General features: G+C 36.0%; 1 protein-coding gene across 1 annotated transcript; it reads right to left on the bottom strand.

The window, feature by feature from the left end:
• Nucleotides 1-380: 380 nt before the first annotated feature.
• On the bottom strand, nt 381-758 carry LOC128652310 (protein LDOC1-like). The gene has a single exon (XM_053705248.1). It carries the CDS (start codon nt 756-758, stop codon nt 381-383), a length of 378 nt encoding a protein of 125 aa, XP_053561223.1.
• Between the last annotated feature and the right edge of the window lie 20,505 nt (nt 759-21,263).

Genomic DNA, 21,263 nt, shown 5'->3' with positions numbered 1-21,263 from the left:
ATCCTTTCTTTGGGCTGTAGAGGTCCCCTCATGAACCCTACCTCCATATGTACGTGTGTATCCTTAGTTGTGGAACCTGTGCTGTGTGTTGGGTATCTATAAGGTGGTTCTGGTTGTTGACGCTCTGCACGTCTCTCTCTGAGATGCCTGTCAACCTGAATTGATAAGTTGATCAAACTATCTAAAGTCCTTGGGAGGTCAGTTCTAGCCAACTCGTCCTTGAGAGCATCAGACAGGCCAAGCCTGTATTGGTTGGGAAGAGCAATCTCACTCCACTCAGAATCTTTTATATAAAGCTTAAATTCAGCGAGATATTCTTCCACGGGACGTCTGCCTTGTTTAAGAGAATGCATCTTGGCCTCTGCAGTTTCTGAGAGTCCTCATATAAATGTGCTCATTTGCGCGAAGAAATCGGCAACAGAACCGAGTATGGGATCATCGTTCTCTAGGAATATATCCACCCAAGACCTAGGTTCCCCTTTTAGGAAGGATATCACAGTCATAACCTTAATCATCTCATTATGGTATGTTTTGGGTCTCATTAGGAATAGCAGGTTACATGCATTTCTGAATTGCCTAAAAGCAGACCTTTCTCCTGTGAATCTTTCTGGAAGGCAGACTTGGGTTTTTTGGATATTATCCTTAACCATTGCCCTTAAGGAGTCATTCTGTATTTGTAGTTCCAATAGTCCTTGTGTAAGTTGGTCAACATGCTGGGATAAACTGTACACTACATTAGGGATATCTGCTGAATCCATTACTAGGCCAATTAATATGTCAGGCAGCGTATAGTATCAAGATCAGATCGTTGCTGGATCGCAACTGCAGATAGCTAATAGAAGTTTTAAGAACAATATATATTGGATATGTCCTGTTATTTTGCTACAGGAGTGGAGAAATTCATAGACAGTATGATTTTTTTAAGATACAAATAGATAATGTGTTGCAAGTTGCCTTGGTTTTGTTGTCTTAATTGCCTGTAGCAAGTTACGATATTGGTTCTAGCACACACTTTAGTTTGTGGCCTGCAGTGAAACTTGTAGACACTGTGTAACTAGGTAGGAGGTACACGCTGGTTGTGATGTGTCTGAGAAGGCGTTAGCAGCTACAAGGAGAATGTGTCAATCACTGTGACGAGGCTGCGTGGGCGGATTGCCAGGAGTTTTTCTCACTGCGGCGTAAGTGTGAATGTCTTTCAAAGCAGAGGAGGAGGAGCCTGACGGAATAGAGAGAACGGAGATAAATACAAAGTGCTTGCTAGACAGACTTACGAGGTTCAGTCCTTTTGTGCCACTTAGTAAATGGTCTTGAGATATGCCTAGGAGAACTTAGGGAGAGATAAAGAGGCAGATCAGAGTTTCCACGGAGAGAGACGCTGCAGCAACTGCAGGGATGTAACCTCTGATTATCTTTGCCAGCCAACGTAATAAGCTGAAGTTAGACCTTTGAGCACAAAGCAATAAATCCAATGAGCCAGTGGTTAGTTAGAGGATGAAGAAATCTTATGTTCACACAGATTTCTAAGAGCCGTAACTGTAGGGACAGCTTGTTCAGAGAGCAGCTACGCTACACACTAACCATTAATTGTCAGATAGCGTTAGGAACTATGGGTATTTATGAGGTGTGAGTTAAAGGTATATGCACCTGGTGAAAATAACATGACACTGTGTGACCAGGAGGTGTAACAGTAGATCTGTAAGTGCAGACCGGCTGAACACATGACTGTGTGACTAGAAGGTGTAACAGTAGATCTGTAAGTGCAGACCAGTAAATCAAATGACTGTGTAACCAGAAGCTGTAACTGTAGATCTGTAAGTGTTGACCAGTAGATTTCTTGACTGTGTGGCCAGGTGTAACTGTAGATCTGTAAGTGCTGACCAGTAGATCATATGACTGGATTATTGACTAGGTGTAACCATAGATTTGTTATTGCTGACCAGTAGATCACATGACTGTGTGACCAGAAGCTGTAACTGTAGATCTGTAAATGTGGACCAGTCGATCACATGACTGTGTGACCAGAAGGTGTAACCATAGATCTGTAAGTGCTGAACAGTTGATTTACATGACTGTGTGACCAGAAGGTGTAACTGTAGATCTGCAAGTGCGGACCAGTAGATCACATGACTGTGTGACTAGGTGTAATTATAGATTTGTAAGTGCGGACCAGTAGATCACATGACTGTGTGACTAGGTGCAATTATAGATCTGGCCACAGAGTCATGTGATCTACTTGTCAGAACTTACAGATCTATGGTTACACATTCTGGTCCCACAGTCATGTGATCTACTGGTCAATACTTACAGATCTACGGTTACATCTTCTAGTCACACAGTCATCCAATCTATTACAGATCTATGGTTACACCTTCTGGTCACACAGTTATGTGATCTTTCAGTCAGCACTTACATATATATGATTACACCTTCTGTTCAAGCACTGATTTGATCTACTGGTTAGCACTTACAGATCTATAGTTACACCTTATGGTCATCTACTTGTCAGAACTTACACAAGGTGTAACCATAGATCTGAAAGTGCCTTTACCCAGAGGTGAATGGGGACTGTGTTTTTACTCTAAATATATATGTATATGCTTATATACATATATATGTATCTGTTAGTATGTGTATATACACAAACAAATAAACACATAAATATATATGTATATATTTCATATACATATATTTTATTATTGCTGCCCAACGCTGCGCAAATTGCCCCTTGCGCTATGCTAGGCGGTTTGCTGTGTCTGACAGCATAAGAACAAGAATCCCATTGGAGCCTATGGAAGCAAAAGGCTTTCAGGCAATGCAAACACTGATGTGGAGAAACAACTTCAAGAATTACACTCAAAATAAAGTTTATTAAGAGGAGCTACATGGAAGATGATATACACAGTGTGCCAGATTAGCATGGGGGAAGTAATCAGTAAAAACTGGTTCTTATTAAATAAAGATCCAGCATTACCTTTCTTTGAACTAACAACACCTAGTATAGTTAAGGTTAAAGCTTAAACCTCTGGGATTTACTGGTAAACACTGATTATTCTCCTATGCGTAAAATGCGTAAAATACCTAAACAAAAGGTTGGTTACTATTGTTGTGGGCATTGGTGCAATCTGTAATACAGTTATAACTGGTTCACAATTCCATCATCCACATATAAGCCAAGCATGCATTTTAAGGAAAGTTTGGCAAGTTATGAAAGTGTTATTAGGGTGGCAGTAAGAGGAGGACACAGTGAACAAAATATGACCAGGCATTTTGCTGAGATTGGACATAGTGTGAAAGCCATGCTTATAGATAGTACTACCGTAATCCAGGCGGCGGGGGGAGGGGGTTGTTTAACGACTCAAAAAGTAAATTTATGCTTACCTGATAAATTAATTTATTTTATGGTATGAAGAGTCCACGGATTCATCCTTTACTTGTGGGATATTATCCAACTGCTAACAGGAAGTGGCAAAGAGCACCACAGCAGAGCTGTCTATATAACTCCTCCCTTAGTTCCACCAGCCAGTCATTCAACGAAAGGTACAGGAAGAAAAAGGAGAAACTACAAGGTGCAGAGGTGACTGAAGTTTAAAATAAAAAAATATAATCTGTCTTAAAATGACAGGGCGGGCCGTGGACTCGTCGTACCATAGAAGAAATTAATTTATCAGGTAAGCATAAATTTACTTTTTTCTATAAGGTACGACGAGTCCATGGATTCATCCTTTACTTGTGGGATACAATACCAAAGCTACAGGACACGGATGAATGGGAGGGACAAGACAGATGGTTAAACAGAAGGCACCGCTGCTTGAAGAACTTTTCTCCCAAAAATAGCCTCCGAAGAAGCAAAAGTATCAAATTTGGAAAATTTGGAAAAGGTATGAAGTGAAGACCAAGTCGCAGCCTTACAAATCTGTTCAACAGAAGCATAATTTTTAAAAGCCCATGTGGAAGCCAGTAGAGTGAGCTGTAATCCTTTCAGGAGGCTGCTGTCCAGCAGTCTCGTATGCCAAACGGATGATGCTTTTCAGCCAAAAAGAAAGAGAGGTAGCCATAGCTTTTTGACCTCTACGTTTTCCAGAATAAACAACAAACAAAGAAGATGTTTGACAATAATCTTTGGTTGCTTGCAAGTAAAATTTCAAAGCACGAACCACGTCCAAGTTGTGCAACAGACGCTCCTTCTTAGAGGAAGGATTAGGACACAGAGAAGGAACAACAATTTCCTGATTGATATTCCTATTAGTAACAACCTTAGGAAGGAATCCAGGTTTGGTACACAAAACCACCTTATCAGCATGGAAAACAAGGGCCTAGATTTGGAGTTCGGCGTTAGCCGTGAAAACCAGCGTTAGAGGCTCCTAACGCGGGTTTCTTACGCACTCCGGTATTTCGAGTTTATTTACCGCCACTCAAAATACACCTAACGCTCACATTTCTACCGCCACCTCAGACCCAGTAGTAAACATATACCGACAAAAAAAACATCCACGAATCCCAAAAAAAATATTACACAAAGTACACTTACACTCATACAAACACTACACTATATTTATTTTTCATATTTAATATTTTTTCAGCAAAATACAAAGTATTAAAGTTGCGAGATCTCGGGTGTTTGAAAAAAATCCACACAAATCCATTTTCCCATTGACTTACATGGACATACGGGAAAAGACCCTCATATACCTACATCTAACTAATAACATTATCACAAACATACACTCATCGATGCATACAAACAATATACACCACATGACATACACAAAATATTTATTTATTACAAAAAGAACACGATTTAGTTACTTTTTCACACAAGCTCATGACGTCACTCACTTTACGAGGAAAACCAGTCTTAGAAAAAAAAATTAGAAATCTTTAGAGCCTCCATTGACTTCTATTGGGAAGACGTGCTCGTGCACGCGAAACCCTCATTTCCCTAACGCACGCAAATAGCGTAGACTGAAAAACTCCAAATACCAGCGCTAGAAAATACATGATTTCATGCGTTAGACCCAGCTATGATAAATAGATTAAGAAATGACTATTTCCCTATGGTGGACTTATGGTTTTTAATTATTGAATATTCACAACACCATAAAATTGTTTCACACTTTTAGATTACATCAACTACAAATCCACATCACTAGTAACACATTATTATTTCAATAAAATTACATTTAAAATTAAAATAAAATTCACTAAACATTTCTGGATTCACAAACAGTACACAATGGGAAACACCTCTCATTTACCTTTATTATTGCATTTCAGTTATTCAACTCATATGCTTGCAGCAACTGCATATTTACATAGGCTTAACACATAATCACTCATGGATGCACATATATTACTTTTAACATTCACTCATACATGTGCATTCAAATGATGGGGGACAAACACATTACATTCTCTACAGGAATCACAAAACACAACATATGGATTTGACTGTACTTTTAACATCATGATTCCATCACAATAAACCATTAGGAATTACCTACAACAAAAACATCATTACACCAGATTACAGATGTCACTTTATGGGAAGGAACAACAATGCCAGACCGCTATATACAAGTCAGCATATGTGGGACACAATCACAATATATACGTACATGTACATAACACGTATCACCCATGACGCAACCACAAAGCACACATTTATATTTTATTCAGCACACAATAACAATGTAGCACAATACAACAACACAATGAGGATTTAAGAACTACATAGGCAGGTTAAGAATATCATGACGTCATTAGAAGATTCAACCATACACATCACAGATTCACCACTGTACCGCCCCTTTAGGAACTTTAACACTCAATACTACAATACAACATATACGTAAACCACACTTTTGAACAGCATTATTATGGAGATTTCAATGGGACAATTAAGAAATATTGTCAGATCGCAAATCAATTATATATATAATACTACAGATGGCAGCCGGAAGTTATTCAGTGTTAGTGCAATTTTTATGGGACGCATACAATATTGTCAGATCTAAAATCACTTATATATACAATACTACAGATGGCAGACGGGAAGTTCGGAATTATTATTGCGATTTGAAAGGGACGCATACAATATTGACAGCTCGGAAATCACTTATATATACAATACTACAGATGACAGCCGGAAGTTATTCAGCATTAATGCGATTTTAATGGGACGCATACAATATTGACATCTCGGCAATCACTTATATATACAATACTACAGATGACAGCCGGAAGTTATTCAGCATTAGTGCGATTTTAATGGGACGCATACAATATTGACAGCTCGGCAATCACTTATATATATAATACTACAGATGACAGCCGGAAGTTATTCAGTATTATTGAGATTTGAATGGGACGCATACAATATTGACAGCTCGGCAATCACTTATATATATAATACTACAGATGACAGCCGGAAGTTCGGAATTATTATTGCGATTTGAAAGGGACGCATACAATATTGACATCTCGGCAATCACTTATATATACAATACTACAGATGACAGCCGGAAGTTATTCAGTATTAGTGCGATTTGAAAGGGACGCATACAATATTGACTGCTCGGCAATCACTTATATATACACAATACTACAGATGACAGCCGGAAGTTATTCAGCATTAGTGCCATTTGAATGGGACGCATACAATATTGACAGCTCGGCAATCACTTATATATACACAATACTACAGATGACAGCCGGAAGTTATTCAGTATTAGTGCGATTTGAATGGGACGCATACAATATTGACAGCTCGGCAATCACTTATATATACAATACTACAGATGACAGCCGGAAGTTATTCAGTATTAGTGCCATTTGAATGGGACGCATACAATATTGACAGCTCGGCAATCACTTATATATACAATACTACAGATGGCATACGGGAAGTTCTGAATTATTATTGCGATTTTAAAGGGACGCATACAATATTGACAGCTCGGCAATCACTTATATATACAATACTACAGATGGCATACGGGAAGTTCTGAATTATTATTGCAATTTTAAAGGGACGCATACAATATTGACTGCTCGGCAATCACTTATATATACAATACTACAGATGGCAGACGGGAAGTTCTGAATTATTATTGCGATTTTAAAGGGACGCGTACAATATTGACATCTCGCTAATCACGTATATATACAATACTACAGATGGCAGACAGGAAGTTATAAATTATTATTGCGATTTTAAAGGGACGCGTACAATATTTACTGCTCGGCAATCACTTATATATACAATACTACAGATGGCAGATGTTACTTTATCGTTTACAAACAATATTGCAGCAACATTGATCGATCACATTCGATGCACATTATACACAACTATGCACTTTCATTCATGTTAGCCTGGACGTGTGCTTGTTACTATAAGATCGCGTTTAAGAAATATTGATTACGCATATGAACAAACATTACAAACATGCACTGTATGTGTGATATTTGACACTTTCACATTGAGATTCATTGTTGGAAAACAACATTTCAGCAAACAACAAAAAAACGCCCACTGTGAAAGCATTCGCGCCGCTCACATACAAACACGTGAATACAATCAGCAATCATTACAAACTCACTACCATTGGACTAATCGTACTATAAATCCCCCAAACAACATGGCCAATGCATCACTTGTGATCCACATCAGATCAAGTGCTTACCTTGTTACGCTGTTTTGAAAGATGGATGACGATGACATGGTAGACACTGCTGGTGCTGCTATTGGCGAACTAGCTGTTGGTCGAATCAGGCAGCCTCGGCGGCTCAGACCGAGACGAAGGGGTCGTCTGGTTCGAGGTCCTCCTGTCTACAGGGTGAGACCCACCTTGGAAAACATGAGCGACTTTGAGGTTTTTGATAAGTATCGGCTCGATCGCGAACAGCTCATTGGCCTTTACGAGCTTCTTAAACCTCATTTGGAGCCACGTATACAAATAAGGACTGCTGTTCCCCCCATGAGTAAGATGCTAAGCTGTCTATACGTCCTGGCCTCCGGGAGTTTTCAATCCGGAGAACTGTACATGCATGGCCTGGCTCAAGGTACATTCTCTGTGGTGTTTGATAACTTTCTGGACGCCATGGTACAGAATGATGGTGATTGGAGGTGCCTGAAGCGGGAATTCTTTGATATTGCTCAATTGCCCAATGTCTTGGGAGCCATAGATTGTACCCACATTGCGCTGCGTGCTCCAATTGATGACTTGCCCTTCAGAAATCGCAAACATTTTCATAGCCTCAACGTGCAGTATGTTTGTGACGCACGGATGAGGATTATGCATGTGTATGCGAATTTTGGAGGGGCTTGTCATGATGCCCGCATCCTCTCTCTGTCGTCCCTGTGGAGACAGTTTGAGGAAAGACAAATGCCCCCTGGTTATCTCATTGGTGAGTATTTGTGCACAACATGGTTAATTAGTTTGACAATTGCCCCTGTAGTTTGTAAATGTTAGCGTCATGTTCAGCTATAGGATGCAATTTAACCATTTGTTATTTACCGACGCTAATGTTTACTTTTATTTAAATGCAGATATGTAGCATGTCTTACCTTAAGTGCTCAGATAGAGAATGCAATGTAACCATGTAGTTAGCATTTTACACAAGGTTTGTTTTATGAGAAATACGCATATGTAGCATGTCTTAGCTGAAATGGGAAGATATTATCTCATGCAATTTAACCATGTCATTGTCTCTTTCCGCTAATGTCTAGTTTTATTTAAATGCAGATATGTAGCATGTCTTACCTTAAGTGCTCAGATAGAGAATGCAATGTAACCATGTAGTTAGCATTTTACACAAGGTTTGTTTTATGAGAAATACGCATAGGTAGCATGTCTTAGCTGAAATGGGAAGATATTATCTCATGCAATTTAACCCTGTCATTGTCTCTTTCCGCTAATGTCTAGTTTTATTTAAATGCAGATATGTAGCATGTCTTACCTTAAGTGCTCAGATAGAGAATGCAATGTAACCATGTAGTTAGCATTTTACACAAGGTTTGTTTTATGAGAAATACGCATATGTAGCATGTCTTAGCTGAAATGGGAAGATATTATCTCATGCAATTTAACCCTGTCATTGTCTCTTTCCGCTAATGTCTAGTTTTATTTAAATGCAGATATGTAGCATGTCTTACCTTAAGTGCTCAGATAGAGAATGCAATGTAACCATGTAGTTAGAATTTTGCACAAGGTTTGTTTTCTGAGAAATACGCATATGTAGCATGTCTTAGCTGAAATGGGAAGATATTATCTCATGCAATTTAACCCTGTCATTGTCTCTTTCCGCTAATGTCTAGTTTTATTTAAATGCAGATATGTAGCATGTCTTACCTTAAGTGCTCAGATAGAGAATGCAATGTAACCATGTAGTTAGAATTTTACACAAGGTTTGTTTTCTGAGAAATACGCATATGTAGCATGTCTTAGCTGAAATGGGAAGATATTAGCTAATGCAATTTAACCCTGTCATTGTCTCTTTCCGCTAATGTCTAGTTTTATTTAAATGCAGATATGTAGCATGTCTTACCTTAAGTGCTCAGATAGAGAATGCAATGTAACCATGTAGTTAGAATTTTACACAAGGTTTGTTTTCTGAGAAATACGCATATGTAGCATGTCTTAGCTGAAATGGGAAGATATTAGCTAATGCAATTTAACCCTGTCATTGTCTCTTTCCGCTAATGTCTAGTTTTATTTAAATGCAGATATGTAGCATGTCTTACCTTAAGTGCTCAGATAGAGAATGCAATGTAACCATGTAGTTAGCATTTTACACAAGGTTTGTTTTATGAAAAATACGCATATGTAGCATGTCTTAGCTGAAATGGGAAGATACAGAATAATATAGAAAGTTATTTTTTGGATGTTTCTGACAACTTTTAATATGGATTATCGTGTACAAAAAAATATTTATAAAAGAATATACTAGTTTAAGGATTCTGTTTGAATTATGTTCTGTTCAAAATTTATAGGTGATTCTGGGTACATGAGCCGGCCTTGGCTCATTACCCCCTTGCGTAGCCCGACTGATGTGTCTGAGGAGCGCTACAATAGGGCTCATAAGAGAACCAGGGCGGTGGTTGAAAGGATGTTCGGGCTCCTGAAGATGAGATTCAGGTGCCTGGACCGTTCTGGAGGAGCACTCCAGTACAACCCAAAGAAGGTGGCTAAGATCGTTGTAGCCTGTAGCGTCCTGCATAATATTGCACAGCGGGCTGGGATGCTGCAGGCCGTCCCGGTGGACAGAGACCTCCTCAGAGATGAGGAGGATGATCCTGTTCTAGAGGGGGAATTCCAGGACGAGGGACTTGATGTCAGAGCAGACGTCATCAACCGCCACTTTAGACGGTAAAGAATAGAAGTTACACTGGAGTATTTTCAATAGATGTGAACTCTAGGGAAATGACAAGTAGAGAATTGTGCAAACATGTTAGGATTGATCAAATGTTAGAATAATTGTTTAATTTATTCATATAGGTGATGCTCTGGGCATTGGGTCCTATAGCGAGTCTTTGCCACCTGGTTTTTAAAGAGGACATCAGATGGTAAGTAGAAATGTATGGACTGTTGCTGGCATGAATTGTACACAAATACATCATATGGCATACATTTTAAAAAATATAATTTTGTTTACACATTACTTAAAATGTACATAATCAGAAAGGGATACTCTAGAATGACTATGGTTCAATGTCACACAGAGGTTTGTTCTGCTCAATATGACTCATCTTCACACTTGATAGAAAATAACACAGGTTCATACACAGGCTTAGTAAGCTAGTGACATAAATTTATTATGAAATGGGGGGTGGGAGAGGGGTACAGAACTGATTCACACACTTGTATGAATTCTTTTGAAAATATTTCTTACATTAGGGAGATGACTTAATCTAAAGACTGAAAGGGAACAATTTGAAGCCTGACAGTGAAGATTGCCCAGACTGACAGTGGGGAAAAAGCCAAGATTGAAATTGAAGTATACCAATGGGATCATGTCTGGCATTATCTTTCAATTCTGCTGACCTTGAAAACCATACAAAGACATGTTCACATGGTAAGTGCAAACTATTTGATAGAATAAGGCTGTGGAGACATCCTATTGGAGACACTTAGATGATTTTCTATTTTGTAGATGGTATTTCCCAGTCCTCTATTTAATGAACTGATGAATAAGACACCTATTGAAGATCAACTGTTTACCCCTGAATTGACTTTCAAAGACCATGCATTGTCCAGGTTGGTGTACCAATGCATGCTAGTGAAGACTGTTGAATATTAGTAGCTTACATACATTAGTCATATTTAGTTCTTAATTAGATATTTAGGGATCACAATCAGACACTTAGATGATTGTACTTTTTTAGATGGTATTTCCCAGTCCTCTATTTAATGAACTGATGAATAAGACACCTATTGAAGATCAACTGTTTACCCCTGAATTGACTTTCAAAGACCATGCATTATCCAGGTTGGTGCATGCTAGTTAAGAATCACATGAAGAATGTTGATTATTGTTAGCTTACATACATTAGTCATACTTATTTCATCATTAGATATTTAGGGATCACAATCCGAAAAAAGGAATACATATTATAGTTGATATAGAGGTATTTGAATGGACATGAAATATTACATTTATGTTCAGCATACATATATTGTTGAAATGTGATATACATTATTATGTATAATTTGAATTTTGGATATTTAAATAGAATTTTGAATCAACAATATAATGGTGTATGTCTTTCATTTCTTTTAAATCAATTTAATAATTATCTTAAAAAAATGTTGATCAAAGTTAGAGCATAGACACCATATGATTTTAAATGTATTTTATTAATATTTGACAACGTGTGTATTAACTTTATTCCATTTTTATTATTTGTCATTTCAGATTGGCATCTGATGACTTCCAGGAATATTTAATTATTTTCTATTAAATTTATTTTTACATGTTAATACTAAACATTTTATTATTAAATACATTCTTTTGAACAGATTCTACTAAATATCAATATAATCTGTAAATAAATAAAACTTGGATTCCCATGACTGGTAGTTGGCTATTTGACAAGCACATGCATAAGATCAAATAATGCATTAATATTAGAAAATCAAATGCTTCCGAGAATATGAAATTAAAATATATTTTATAACATTAATTGGGGAGTGAGATTCTTCAATGCTTTTCTTTTGAAAATGTAGATATTAAAATTATTTTGGATATGTAGTCAAATGTTTTTTATTTTAACTTTTAAGAAGGTGAAGTGGTTCAATTACATGAAAGTGACAGTGTTGTTGAATGTAAAAATAATTGTATAAGATCTTGTATCTTCCTTAGGTATCTCAAAACATTATTTGAAAAATTCTTTAAATTATTACATTTATAAATGGTAGGTCATTTAACTTGATATTTTTCCAAAGCTAGTTATTGGATGCCAGGTTAATCTATGTAATTTTCTAGTGGAGTCATTTAACTATACTTAGTAATATTATGTATTTATTACAATCTTACCTCTTGGGTTAGACATCAAATATCTATATAGAATGTAAATTCCCCTTTTGTTTATTTTGTCAATGTTAAATCAAAATACAAAATGTTTGGGTCCTTAAAGGGACATTCACAAAGTATATTGTGTATAGATTTTTAAAAATATCATACAAGAATTTAAACATATTTAGAAAGTACTATAGAATTACATTCAGTCTTTAAATATACTTGTTAAAAAAAACAACAATGCACATATCTTAGTCAATTACATAAGGCATCTATATGCAAACAACAATCAGCATCAAAATAGCCTATGTAGAGATGTATTTAATCCAAGAATATATATATATAATTACAATATAATGATTGAATAACAAAACATATTAAGTTGGTCAAATATAAGAATATTATACAAAATGCATACATTACATATAGCTTAATGTCCCTCTAAGCTGAAGGCTCAAAAAGACCTCCTTTAATAAATATATTTCAGTCAGTGTGTAAAACAATCTAGAAGTTAATCTAAATTTGCTTTACTCATATGTTAGACTAATTTAGCAAAAGGAAGGTGCCTAGGTTTATGATATTTTAAGCATTATTGTGAAATGTTTCTTTAAAGGGGCATGAACTCAAAATATACTTAAAGGTAGACAGTTAAAAAAATAATGATTTATACATTCTGAATGAGTATACTATTTTAATCAACTTTAAAACTTGTCTCATATTATGAATGCTCATTGTGATGTTGCTATCATTACTTTAAAAATAAGGCAGTAAATAGCTAATTTATTTGCTTCAGTACTCTGGACAGAATTTGATTGTTTGGAATAATTGATACAACAATCGTCAAGGACAACCCAGGTTTTTATTAAACAATTGTCCGTAATATAAAATATCATTATTGATTTGCAAAGAAACATAACAAGATAACTGTTAACATTTGATAATCGGATTAAATAATAAAGTTTATTAACATTTCATGCTCAATCACCAATGCTAAATGTGTTTGGACAGTGTCCCTTTAAGAGATTTAAAGAGTGTATTTACTTATCTTCCTATCTTGACATACTTTGCTTGAAAAGCATATCGAGATCGGCTCAGTAGATGAAGATTGGTGGATGCACAGAGATGCCTTATGTGATTGTCTCAACCATGTGCATTTAAATTTCTTCTGTTGAGGATATATAAATACTAAGAGAAAATGATTTACATTTTAAAGTCTAAACAATCTTCTATCTCTACAGATCATTTGATACAATTGTTTGTTTTTAATGTCTCTTTAAAACTAAAGACGCCATTGCACAATAACATATATGAGCACTTCAGACAAATACAAGCTCGAGGTTTATTTGCTAATAACAAAGCTGTAGTTTAATATTTATAAACAGATTATCCAAGTTACTGACATTCTAACCTGAATTTTAACATTAAGAAATATTGCGTGGGAAACGCATCTTGAAACACCAGATTAGCATCTTTAAACATTAGAGTCTAATGTCACGCAATAGCACACAATCAATGTGCATTATAAAGACATTTAATAGAGCAATGTCAATACTTCACAATAAATTTATTTAAAGAACAATAAAGACATACAATATTAAATGTGTATTTGTATTAAAGAAACAGACCGTTATTAAAACCGAGAAATGTCGACAACATTTAATAATGTGACAGTATTAGATTTTAAAGAGTATTTAATCATTAATATTTAACGGATCACGGATATTAAATCTGCGTCACACATATCCGCATGACAGGCCCATGAGTTACAAATAAGTCTACATGAAAAATGAAGTAACAGCACCACCAAGCGGTATGTGTAAGGAAGTTACTAAGATATGAAACATTAAGGAACGGCCAATCAGAGTTCATCACACAAACACAACTTGAGTCAGGATGGTCTCACAGACATTATAACAATATTTCAAACTTTTATCCAATCAGATGTACAGATAAATTGTCCCATGGTGCATCTCATGTTTACTTCACCATATAAAAGTCCATTACACGTTGCCATCTTTGTCAGTTCTCTAATGCCTGCAGGCAATATATATTATTATTATACAACCCAGCAGGCATGTCAGTTCCCAGGTTCACCAAGGAGGAGAGCGCTGCACTGGTCCACGCCGTCAAGGACTTTTATCCCCAGCTGTTTGGGAACAAGAGGAGCTCGACAGATGCGCCTGTTAAGAAGGCCCTCTGGGAGTCTATCACCAATGCGGTTAGATTGGTGTGTGACGTCCAGAGGACCCAGGATCAGATCATGAGGAGATTCGGAGATATGAGGTTGCGTTTATCGAAAAAAGTCAACCTCATAAGGGACTGGGTACAAGCCCGTAAAAGAGGGGGCCAAAGAAAGGCCCCGCGGAAACTGTACCTACTCCCTTATGAGGTGACTTTATGCGAGCTACTCAATCTCCGGGTCCCCAAAAGATTTAGATCCTCGCCATCCTCGGCCTCCTCTTCTTCCCTCCCAGCTGCGGGATCTGAAAGTCCTGACACGGGGGACAGGGCAGATGCTTCTCCGTCCGGTGGCCTGGGAGGAGATAGAGAATTTGAACCAGGTAATTATCCAACTTCATATAATATATAATTTTTTTTTTTAATCAAAAAATGTGTATATAGTCAGATACTAAACCTATACAGATCTCACAACATACACTACATATGATGTTTAGATATCTGATTTTAGATTATTGACACATGAAATAGGAATGATGTTTCTTGCGCTCTACAGAATATGCGTCACAGAGCGGAAATGTAATTTCTCATCCACGTTAACATGGGTTTGCGGAAAGTGGCATTGCTTTATACATGTTGGTCAAATGACGGATGCGTAATTCCGCTTGGAATCATTGCGCAATGATCGCGAAAATGGCATTTCTCATCCACGTTAACATGGGTTTGCGGAAAGTGGCATTGCTTTATACATGTTGGTCAAATGACGGATGCGTAATTCCGCTTGGAATCATTGCGCAATGATCGCGAAAATGGCATTTCTCATCCACGTTAACATGGCTTTGCTGTAAGTGGCATTGCTTTATACATGTTGTTCAAAATTAAATGGGAATTCTTAGATTAGTGAAGAATACAGTATTCTTATTTTCAATATTATAGCTAATAAAAAACGAAGAATACAAATAAATTATAACATATGGCCATCAATTGATGATTATGAAATAACAAGCAGATATTATTAAAGATACAGTAAACAACACAACTGATTGAAAATAAGAGTCCAGGATATATTTATATCTTTATAATTAATTTAATTGAGGAAACAATTAACTCATGGGACTACCAAAGGATTAATATTTTTCAATTGATTTGTTAATAATGTAAAGTTTTTAAACATGGCATGATTAGTATTAATGATATGCAATCCTCATTTAATATATTACAGATATGGATGTGGCTGCTGGATCCTCAAGCCAGGGCTTGTCACAGTATGGTATGTCTCTTTTTAATTGACATTTGTCTTGGAAACATGGACTGAACATTACATACTAAATACACATTGTTCAATATTTATATGTAATGTCTCTTTAATAGATGAAAATTAAATAATTCTTCGGATATCCTTAAATAACATATTAGATTTGAATTGCATGCTCAATACCATTCATTACATCAACATATGGAGTAGATAATTCATTAACAACAACATTGTGGAATCAATTTAATTTTAGATTAAAGGGATACTGAGCTACAATTATTAATATTGTCATTCAGATACAGTATGCAATATTAAGAAACATAAAAATATAATACTATCATCATATGTGACATATTCTATTGCTAAATGTATTTTAAAATCAAGAAAGTACGTTTATGTGCATCTAAATTTTGGTTGACCAACCTGGGTTTTTATTGATGATTGGTGGATACCTTCAACAAACAATATTTATTGAATCCAATTTTGCTTATCTGCCTTTAAGATTAAAATCGAGCAACATTCTAATTATAATAGGAGTCAATGTTAAATCATTTTGAACAGTTTGAACATAGAAATCAATTATTTAAATTAATCATGTCAGTGTCCCTTTAAGACAAAATAGATTCATTCATCTTTACATTCTTTTTATTAAAAACTATTGATATATAATTCACATTCTCTGTTGGAGTTACTTTATAGATATCTGCATACTCTAACAGCACCATGATTACATATTTGTACTAATCAATTTTGTTTTGTATTGTGATAAATATGTGTTGTGTCCTAAACAAGATTACTGTACATTGCACAAATGGCTCGATGTGACACATGTGTTTGTTTAGATTTGTCAACAGATGCTCTTCAATATGTGGTTTGTGTGTATTCTTTTAACTTCTTAAGGACATATGACGGAATTATTCCGTCATAAAACAATTGAGCAAAGTGAAAGCTGTGTCCTTAAAGGGTTAAGAACATTGATCAATGGGTATATTTAGATATGCAATAGCAGCATCTGAGATGAATTTGATGTCTAATGTAGTCTGACATTAAACATATGTTCAATACAGAAATTTTAACAGAATCCCCTTGATTCAATCAAGCATTTTCTGGTGTAATGACTGCTCTATTCTTCACATTTTAAAGTTGATTAATGTTAAAATTCGAGACAGATGTGATTTAGTGATATCCCAAATGTGTTTAATAATATATATCTATATCATTCATAGAGAGAGTTGGTGTGGTGAGCCCACAGGAATCCAGCAGTGACATAGAGCCGCCTTTGCGGTCTCCTGGTAAGTCCATTGACTCATTTATATGTAATTGAAGGTGTATTGCTAATCAATATTATGATCATGATTCTGATGAAGCATAACATTATAAAAATTAAAATTATTTCTCTTCTGATTATATATTAATTTTCTTTTAATATTGAACGATTAATAATTTCAACTTTATTAGTCTACACATTTGTTATTCATAAGATGTATAACATATGTTTGTTTCCATGTTATTTTTTGACAACAGTCATCAAGTGATACACACATGAGAAATCTTAAATGTTCTATGTACTATGCTTTTATGATTTTAACATTAATACAAACAATACATTTAAAATCAGAATCATTGACAATAACAAATCTATTGTCATTTGTATGCTCCATCAAAATGATGTAAATCATAACTTTGTGTGTGTATATCTTTAATGCAACATTGATGTGCGTATTTGAGCAACAGTAACATATGTTATAATATCTGATCTTAACGTGTACACAACATGTTATGTTTTACAGAGATTGATGTAACATGTGGGACGGAGGAGGAAGAGGCTGCCTTGGAGTCTGATGGTATGTGAAATATATCTATCATGTTTCCAACATGTTTCTTTTTTGGAAATCATTTTATTGAAGACATTCAAAGTCTACAGCTTTTGCCCTTTAAAAAGGAATATTATTTGTCTGTTCAAATACACTACTGCCCCCTTTCTATATCAGGCAGCATGAAAATCTGCTTGGATTTTTTTTTTTTTAAATTTATAATTCATGCCCTCATTATGTCACATGCATATTCCAGGCCAAAACACAATAATAAGGTTAAAATTGTACAGACAGTCATTGATATTCATCTGAGTGCCTATATACATACCATATCCTCATTTCAGAATTGTTTACAAATTCAAACACACTTCGAAGTATATTGAAAACATAATCAATTTGAAATGCGTTGATTTGATGTCAGGATGTTTGAGATGTTAATATATTTTCTTTACATTTTCAGATGGATCCACCACTTCTGGTCATCTGGTTTCCGCCCCTGCCCAGTCACAGACCCCTCCCCATGCACACACCCCTGACCATGGCCAGACCCCTGCACAGACCCAGACCCCTTCCCATGACCAAACTCCTGACCATGCCCAGACCACTGCCAGCCCTTCCCATAGTTCATATCCTGTCCCTCCCAAAAAACGCCCATACACCCCCCTTCGCCGCTCTCCCCGTATTCTGGCCCGTACAGCTGCCCAGACCCAAACTCCCCACTCCCCAGCTGTACGGCCTACCCCGGAGCGGCAGCTCACCACTCCCCAAGCCATTAACATCCCTCCCCAAGCCACTCCCATCCCTCCCCAAGCCAATCCCATCCCTCCCCCCTGTCTCAACCTTCATTGTCCTGGGTGTCGGATTGTCCTTCCCAGGCACAGCTGTAAGTATCATTCAAAATACACGTTATAAGATACTTAAAGGTACAGTGAAGTTAAATTTTTTAAATTGTGATTCCAATCCAGCATGCAATGTTAATCAAATTTATAATTTAATACTCTTATGAATTATTCGTCATTCTCTTGATATATTTTTGGAAACAAAGTAATTCCTATAATTAGTTTAAACAATAAAATAAATCTGGCCATCATTTCTTTATTGTTGGATGAATGTATCCATTAACCAGCAGGCACAAACAAAGTTGATAAACAAATATTGGCTTCCATAAAAAGCAACATTCTTGCATTCAAAATATAGCTTGAGAATTAAAACATATAATGAATATGTGTAATTTATAAAGATTTGTCATGTCATGCTCTATCTGAATCAGTCCATTAAATATTTAGGTTCAGTGTCCCTTTAATTGGATATCACTACATATACCAATCACCACTACTTGGATCCAACAATTTATGTACAAATGTTGATACATTATCTCTTGTCTAACCCAGTGGGAATGTAATTTCTTCAGGTTGCTATGTTTACACAGCTTGTCCTCAATGCCAAAATGTTTAAGGATAGGTGTGCCTACCACAGTCTAAATTTAATTTTTAAATTGCTGATGTAAGTACAATGTAAATCCTTTAACAAGATTTGATACACTCAAGCTGTATAAGTGGATCATCTAAAACCAATTAAAGGGGACAACATGTTTGAGTAACATGTCCCTTTAATGATTTCTGTCTGTCTGAATAACCTAATTCATGTGTAAAGAATAAATGTAAACTAATTGATGTAAAGAATTATTTGTCTTTATGATGACAATGTATGTAGTAAAAAATTTTAGTCTGTTGTGTAATTATCCTTAATATTTAATTTAATTTTATTTTAGGCTGTGACTCAGCATGGCTCATGCTAGAAGGTATAGCAAGAGTAGAGCAGGCCGTGTTGAGGAACGCAGCTGTCCTGAGAGGGATGAACGACACCATGCAGGCCCAGCTCCGGGTTCAGGACTTGACTCTGCGTGCAATTATGCGATTAAGTTCAAGGCCTGAATCTGGAGCTGGACATGCACAGGACAATGAAGAGGATGACCAGTAAGTGGAGGATCTGGATATGCTCCATGGTGGCAGATAAGAATCCTCCGTCCACATGTTGAATTTGTATTTTTATTGTTGCCATTTGGCCTTTTTAAAAGTTTATTGTTGTGCCTGTTGCACTCTTTTACCTTGTCATATGTCTCCAATGGGGCTATGCTGGCCCTTGGCAACTCTCTTCATGGACTGTGATGCACTGTGTTACCTTGTCATATGTCTCCAATGGGGCTATGCTGGCCCTTGGCAACTCTCTTCACAGACTGTGATGCACTGTGTTACCTTGTCATATGTCTCCAATGGGGCTATGCTGGCCCTTGGCAACTCTCTTCATGGACTGTGATGCACTGTGTTACCTTGTCATATGTCTCCAATGGGGCTATGCTGGCCCTTGGCAACTCTCTTCATGGACTGTGATGCACTGTGTTACCTTGCCATGTGTCTCCAATGGGGCTATGCTGGCCCTTGGCAACTCTCTTCATGGACTGTGATGCACTGTGTTACCTTGTCATGTGTATCCAATGGGGCTATGCTGGCCCTTGGCAACTCTCTTCATGGACTGTGATGCACTGTGTTACCTTGTCATATGTCTCCAATGGGGCTATGCTGGCCCTTGGCAACTCTCTTCATGGACTGTGATGCACTGTGTTACCTTGTCATATGGCTCATATATTCCTTATTTTTACAAGATTATTTATAAACGTTGTTGATGTTTTCTTACATACTAATAAAAGACATGTCATTGCACGAATCTTTGTCCTCATTCTTCAGGTTATTTTTTGAAAGCTCTAGTTTATGTTGTTGATCCTTAAAGGGACCTACCAAAAATATTTTTTAGAATAAAATCATATATGTAAGACAATAGTAAATGACTTTAAGATTAACATCTCCAATGTAATCTTATTATTTGTCTTTATATTTTTTTCTCTTAGCTTTATCATTGCCTGATTATGATTAGCATAGTAATTGTTTTATATATGTATATATAGATTGTTATTTGTGTATATATGTATATTTCAATGTTCAGATCCATGTGTGTATTTAGAAACTCTGCATGAATTGATGCACCTTTACCAAATGATCTGATTATTGATACAATGATATAATCCCTGTAAAGTGTTCATTTTATTGAAATAGTATTGTCTATGTGTATGCTCTTTTTAAGAACAAAATAATGTCCCTTTAAGTGATGTTGATCACAATTGTTAATGAATGTATTTCCATTTCTAAAGCGTTTTTGTCCTTTTTACATGAACAAGGACATATAATTTTATTAATAAACAATCTTATTGTAATGTTGACAGCACCTGTATTTCATTTTCAATTCTATATTATTGTAAAAGTGTAACCAAATAAATCTCTGTGTGTAATGCAAATAATTTAGATGATGAATATTTGTTAACAAATATGTTAACAAAATACATCTCCTAACATATATGGCTATAGGTAGGCTGACAATAATTAAACTTGAATAAATGACACGTTTAATCAATCCATGTATAACTATTGTTATTCAACAACAAT

This window comes from Bombina bombina, chromosome 3, assembly GCF_027579735.1.
Source record: "Bombina bombina isolate aBomBom1 chromosome 3, aBomBom1.pri, whole genome shotgun sequence".
Taxonomy (NCBI): Eukaryota; Metazoa; Chordata; class Amphibia; order Anura; family Bombinatoridae; genus Bombina; species Bombina bombina.
This window is presented reverse-complemented; position numbering and strand designations above follow the sequence as displayed.

What these genes read in the sequence shown, in the direction of transcription:
- LOC128652310 (XM_053705248.1), bottom strand. Translation starts at nt 758, where the DNA reads ATGGATTCAGCAGATATCCCTAATGTAGTGTACAGTTTATCCCAGCAT.